At 33.7% G+C, this 6,728-nt stretch overlaps 1 protein-coding gene across 1 annotated transcript in view; it reads right to left on the bottom strand.

Annotated features, from left to right (window-relative positions):
* Nucleotides 1-2,593: 2,593 nt before the first annotated feature.
* LOC105383913 (laccase-4) overlaps nt 2,594-6,728 on the bottom strand; it is a 59,610-nt gene continuing 55,475 nt past the window's right edge. Inside the window, exons 10-12 of the mRNA XM_038111328.2 lie at nt 6,379-6,474; nt 5,583-5,673; nt 2,594-4,111 (exon numbers count right to left, since the gene is read on the bottom strand). Coding sequence (XP_037967256.2) covers nt 3,357-4,111; nt 5,583-5,673; nt 6,379-6,474 — 942 coding nt within the window. The 3' untranslated portion in view covers nt 2,594-3,356. The remainder of the gene's footprint in view (nt 4,112-5,582; nt 5,674-6,378; nt 6,475-6,728) is intronic.

Genomic DNA, 6,728 nt, shown 5'->3' with positions numbered 1-6,728 from the left:
ATAGCAACTTTGTAATGTCTGGTTAGGGTGAACATGACCAGACAAGAGTAAACAAAAAGACTATGTTAACAACAAATAAATACATAAATAACAATAAACCTTACGAACCTTCATATTGTTGTTTATAATTATCCAGTTACGCCACACATTTTTCTTTGAAACTACCTATCCCCCCGTGTAATAATAGGTAAATCCATGTTGTCACACTATTTTAACACAAATAACGCACTTTTAAGCTAATTTATTTGCAAAAAAACTAACAATTTAGGTGCTTTTTGTGTCAGCTGTTAGCTGTTAGACGCCATATTTGTTTTGTTCACCACCTGACTGATTTTAAGTCAGCTAACTAGTTGGACGTTTTGTGACGCTTGTGCAATCAACGTTCGGCCTAGTCATACAACTAAGCAGCGTCATCCAATGAACGGGCTAGCGGTTCAATCAAACAGGAGATTAAACCAGATGCCTGCGACATAGGCGTATTTTACAATGGCGCTTTCGCATTCTCGAATCATCATCATCATCATCAGCACCACTGCTAGGTCTCTCCCAAAGCACGCCACTGAATGCGTTCTCGAATGAATGATTTGGTATTTCAAACGTAAACCGTATGTTAGTTTGACAAGGGACATTTATGTTGTGTATATACCTACTTACTTTACTTATGATGTTGACTGCACTTTACTTAATTACTACCAGTTACTACGTATTTAAACTTATACAGACACAAACAGTGTGGACCCAAATCAGTTATCAAATTAATAAACATAAGATAATTTGTAATCTTTAAATTATATTTAGAAGTAAAAATCACTGATTTAGATTTACATTATTTATAGAAGGTTAATTTTATTGTTATCTTATTTAATAATATCACATATCACCAGCAAAGCCCCCTTAGTTTTTTTTACATTTTGATAATGGCAAGTCTTGTAAAATAAACTTATAATGGTCAGTCCATGGAAGTAATATACATATATGTTCTAAGTACATATTACTTCCATGGGTCAGTCTCATTAAAAAAAAGTCATTGTGATGTTTCGTTGGCAGGGCGCTGTAGCACCTATATATAGGGTGGAAATTTATCAGTGACATTGCCATCATAAATCAAACTACTTTCTTTAGAGAACCAACCATCCACAGAAACGCAAAAAAATGTTTTTCTATACATTTTGATCGCGGTACGTTGTGGCCATAGATACACACATTGACAATTCATAAAATTCTTAATTTTTTTATGCCTGTCCCATGGAAGTAATAATACAACAGGAATGCGCACTCACCAAAATGATGCAAACAAAAATAGACCTAACGAATTCACCTTAAGGTTTATAATTATTTGAAGTGAGAGAGGCCGCGAGCCGATAGAGAGGGTTACCACAGACAGAGCCCTTCCTCTCTTTCTAACAATTGCCAGGATTTAGTTGTGTAAACTTTAGTAGATTTTGTACGAAGAGAGCTATGCAAAAAAAATATTAAATTAACTCATAGACTACTGTATATCATATCATTTTCAAAAACAAATTTATAATAAATCATTATAAACATGTAATTTTAATGAAATATTTGGTATTTGTGTGAATAATAATTTCATAAAAAATATTGGTAGTTTTTCTAAATACTTTACGACAAGACCGAAGTTGTCAAGATGACGGATGACGTTTATACTGTTGTGAGAGACGTTATGGTTAGGGTGACCATTCATTCGTACTTTTGAATCACTTTCCATTAATTAGGACCTGTTTCATTAAACTTTTTGTTTTATTTTATATATTTTTTTATTTTTTTAAAGTATCATTAGGTATTATTGTGGCTGTTATCTTATAAGGCTGGTAAAGCTGTTGATTTTTTTGGTGATAGATATGAGTATTATAAGATAATTTATCAAGCTTAAAACCGGCGGAAGCACTTAGGTTAAGATATTTTTTTTTGAAATGTTATGATTTTCATCAACTAGACTAGACTATATAAACGGAACACCCACAGAGTAAACACGTTTTAGGTACATAGCTGCGTTTAATGTTAACCTGTTTTGACACTTTCTTGTCAACACTACACCCAACTTAATTTTATTTACTTAAAATTATATTTACCCAAATTTCAGCTTTCCTTCCAATGAAGAAACATAGCAAAGGTGGTTCCAAGTAATTCCCACAATTTTTCATCATTTTAAACCCGATGATAAATCCCGATTCATCGCAAGTGTTTATTATCGTTACAGCCGAACTATAAAGTCCATCTTAGTAGAATTTGGTAAAAAGACAGATTGTTGTTGCTAGTTCAAACCTTGGGAATATCTAATTGATATGGAAAAAACATATCAATATTACATTGCAGTTTGCGCTGCAACAACACATCTATACAAATTTTACCTTCACCCCATTTGTTTACTCAATTGTCATATCACCAAAATACATTGTGAGTATTAGACCATCGACACCTATTCGCGACATGATACATTAGAAGTGATGTCTCATTAATTACCAAAAATTATGGTCACCAAAAATAGAAAGAGATGGAGGGCTCCGTGCTGACTATCTCTGTCGGCTCGTTTTTTTGGTGCAGTGCGCATTCCTGTTGTATTATTACTTCCATGGCCTGTCCTCATCTTGACTAAGTAAGTATTTATAATAATTATGTATTTCTTAGTCAATTATTCTACACAGATTATACAATATTTTGGACAATGTTGCGCCCGCGCAAAGATAATTTAAAATGAATCTAATTTAGTCAGCTTCCTAAACCGCTTTTTATTCATTAAAACACTACATAAACCGTCATTAATTATTAGTTTGACAGGTTCAAAAGAGTAAAGCTACTTTATAATGCTGACGATATAATTATGTTTTTTCATAGTCAAACTTGATCAAATTCAATCCATTCAACTATAAATGATTTTGATAGTTACCTACCTACTGATTCACTTTCCATTCAGGATGTTAGTAATAAGATAAGTGACAATTAAGCTGCTAGTTATTTCAAAACTTGTACAGAAGTTCACAAAAAACTGATTTTATTACTTATCTACTTCCTTACTAGACTATTAATTCATGACATGATACAATAATAAATACTGTCAATTTAATGATAAAATTAAACATAAGTACAACTTTGTATTAAATACATACTTACTTACAATTATTATTATCGATTTAATCTAAGATTTTTATCCAAACATTTTTTTTAGACGGCCTAGACTCTGTCCCAAAATTGGCCAACGAATTAATTGATGCAACAATCTTGCATCTATGTTTAATTCAAAAATCTCGATGCACCTTACAAAATTATAAAGACCTCATTATCCTTATTGTACTTATAAACACTGTACATTTTAAAATGTCAAATTTCTATACCTTTTTCTACGTAATACTAACGCACAATCTTACACACCACATTGCCAAAATCGCAGACAAAACAAATACAAAATCTAAAGACACAGCCGCATTCGTTGAATTAGAATTCAACAGGACAACAGGCCACCAATGCGTTATAGAAATAATTGAATTATCCGTCTTTGGTTTCTCAGTGGTGACATGCTCCAGCATATTATCTGGCAAGTAGCTACCACACCGAGGGAACTCTGGCGGTATCGGCGGCATTTGGTTGTGTTCCCCCACCTTAAACACCAGAGCCATCCCCACTTCCACATGGAACTCAATGTGACAGTGGAACAACCAATACCCTGGATTATCCGCTTTGAACCTCAGAACCGTATACCCACCATCTGGTACCGTCACCGTATCTTTGTACGGCGCATTCTTGAGATTCCTCTTCAAAAGCCCAGCTTCATCAAACGCTTTGACATCTTCTATCGTCGTCACGTTTGACAGCCGTCTCATTCCAACTACACGGAAAGCATGTCCGTGTAAGTGGAAAGGATGATTGGCGTCGAACGTGACCCCTTCATCGAGGATGACCAGTTCGACAACAGCTCCCAGCCTGACTGAGAGGATGTGGGGGCACTGACAGTACCCTTCCTTGCAGGTTTCGTCGATGCTCGACATGTTGCAGAAGCCGTCGGAAGAAGGCCGGTCGATTAGGAGAGGGCTGCTTGGCATTTTCATGCTGATGTGGTTGAGTTGCGGCGTGTAAAGACGGTTCTCTTTGCCGGGCACTGTAACAAGATTGCGAGGGTTATTTTTGTTTAGGACTGATAGTGGCACCGATTCTGAAGGCATCTTTAAACTTAGATATGACAAAATGTTTTGTTTTGAATTCAATTGTTCTAAATTTAAATTTTGTCAGTACTAAAATTAACTTTTGTGGTTACAAAATTAGAACAGCCTCATTCATTGTTATTAGGTACAAGTAATTTTCCACAGTATATTTATGGATTTGTGGCAGGTAGCTATGGCCATTGGTGGCATAGCTAATGGATGGACAAAAGAGCAAAGGTATAATACAAATATTGGTAGTTAATTATTCAAATATTCTAAAATTATTCAATTTGTAAATATTTCTAGGCAGCAGAGCCTGTAATATGGGTATCAGACAGCTGATATATCTACACAGGTACGGTACATACTTATAGTTATAGATATTAGTTATTATACCTATACATATAACGTCAAATGCCCTAAAACTCAGATTGTAAGTTATGTTGTTAACTGTGGCAGTCAATTCTTTTGTTTTACGTAAAACATCAACAGTTACCAAAAGCGATTTGGAAAAATCCTAAACAAATAGGCAGCTCTTGACAAAAATAAGACGGTAAGAACCTTTATGTAACGAGCACCACTCGTTTGATCATACAGGTAAATAAGTATCATTTTACTTCGGTTCATTTTCATACGATTAGATACTAAATGTTGCCTCAAAGACGGGAATTGTTTGAAGATTTCCATGTTACATGCTCATTGCTCGTATATCTTTAGAACTAGGTTCGTCCCGAGTCACTGCTCAGAATATTATTATCAGTCGCTTTTAGATTCCAACCCAATAGGTCGGATGGGCTCCGATGTTTTTATTGGGAATTTCGTTATGATAATAATCGTTGACTTGGATATTAGGAGTGGTGACTATGTTGATTTTGTTACTAAAACACCCACCTTTATAGCACTGAAATGTACATAAAATTGAATCCGAAAATAGCAATTTATTTACAAAGCCAATCATGAAGCCGACTTACTATCAGATAAAGAATATTAATTTTTTATAGTAACATTCAAAATCGGTAAAGTACAATATTGTCATTCAGGCGCCTAGATAAACCACGTTTATGATGAAAATGGTACTAATAGTAAACAAAACAGTAAGAATTTAACACTATAGTTTTACTATAACTAAATAGAATAACTAGTAGTGTATATTGTACACGTATAATATTCCATTTAAAGACTTAACTCAGCTCTAACCCAGACGATGTTATAACAGAATTATTCAAGTCTAGACTTTGCTGTAAGCCTAAGTGTAAGCTAGAATTCTGACATGATTCTAGAGTCGTGTTGTATTTGTACTTATAAATAGCTAGGTAGGTATACTTATTCCCATTCCTGATGAACTTAGTTTTTTCAAAGTTTTCAGGAAAAGCTTATTTATTCGTAAGCTCGTTACTTAAAATATCAAAAGGGGAAATTCCAACTCACCCTGATAAAACCCGTAGTAAGGCGACCTGTGGTAGTGCGAGTTATTCTTCGCATAGAAGTCATAGGCGATGTAGAACTGGTAGTCTGCGACCTGAAAATGAAAATAAAATTATAATTTTCACTAAAAAAATTACACACATGAAAATAAGTAAGTAAGTGATTACAGTATTTAAAGTATTTAAAGTATTTAAAGTATTTAAAGTATTTAAAGTATTTAAAGTATTTAAAGTATTTAAAGTATTTAAAGTATTTAAAGTATTTAAAGTATTTAAAGTATTTAAAGTATTTAAAGTATTTAAAGTATTTAAAGTATTTAAAGTATTTAAAGTATTTAAAGTATTTAAAGTATTTAAAGTATTTAAAGTATTTAAAGTATTTAAAGTATTTAAAGTATTTAAAGTATTTAAAGTATTTAAAGTATTTAAAGTATTTAAAGTATTTAAAGTATTTAAAGTATTTAAAGTATTTAAAGTATTTAAAGTATTTAAAGTATTTAAAGTATTTAAAGTATTTAAAGTATTTAAAGTATTTAAAATTGTTTGGGCGTGATTATAGAAATGGTGGGCAAGGGCTCTACACTACTTACACTAGGCTAAGCCAGACTAAGCCTGTGTCATAAGTAAGCAGAAAATAACATTTGAAATACAGCTGCCGCTACACAGGTCGGATATCAACGTAGATAAACTTCACCATACCGCGATTCGCCATAAATACGGCTTCGTGGTGGAACGCGCATCAAACGAGTTTATCGACGCCGATAGCGAACCCGTATAGCCGTGCCAGGTGGGTGGTTTACCTCCTTAAGGCTATCGTCGTAGCCGTGTAGAGACCTCATCTCTGCGACGCTCACTGTCGTGTCTTCTTCTTCACCCTTGTTCAGTGCGTTCAGTTGCTGGAAAAGAAGAAAACATATTGGTTTTGAATTTAGAAAAAGGTGCCAGAAAAGAAAAAAAAAATGGATTGAATTTAGAAGCAGTGGCTACAAAAGAAAACAAAAATGGTTTTGAATTTAGAATCATTAGCGGTTTATCGAAGAAGATGCCATGGTTCAGCAGTTAGTGCTTTGACTGACATGTTGACTATATTGAGGGTTATTGATAAGCTTTCCAGCTGAGGCAAGTTTTAGTCATACGGATTAAATTAGCC

The sequence above is a fragment of the Plutella xylostella genome, chromosome 28, assembly GCF_932276165.1.
Source record: "Plutella xylostella chromosome 28, ilPluXylo3.1, whole genome shotgun sequence".
Classification (NCBI taxonomy): domain Eukaryota; kingdom Metazoa; phylum Arthropoda; class Insecta; order Lepidoptera; family Plutellidae; genus Plutella; species Plutella xylostella.
Note: the sequence above shows the minus strand (reverse complement) of the source record. Positions and strands in the feature narration are given on the sequence as shown.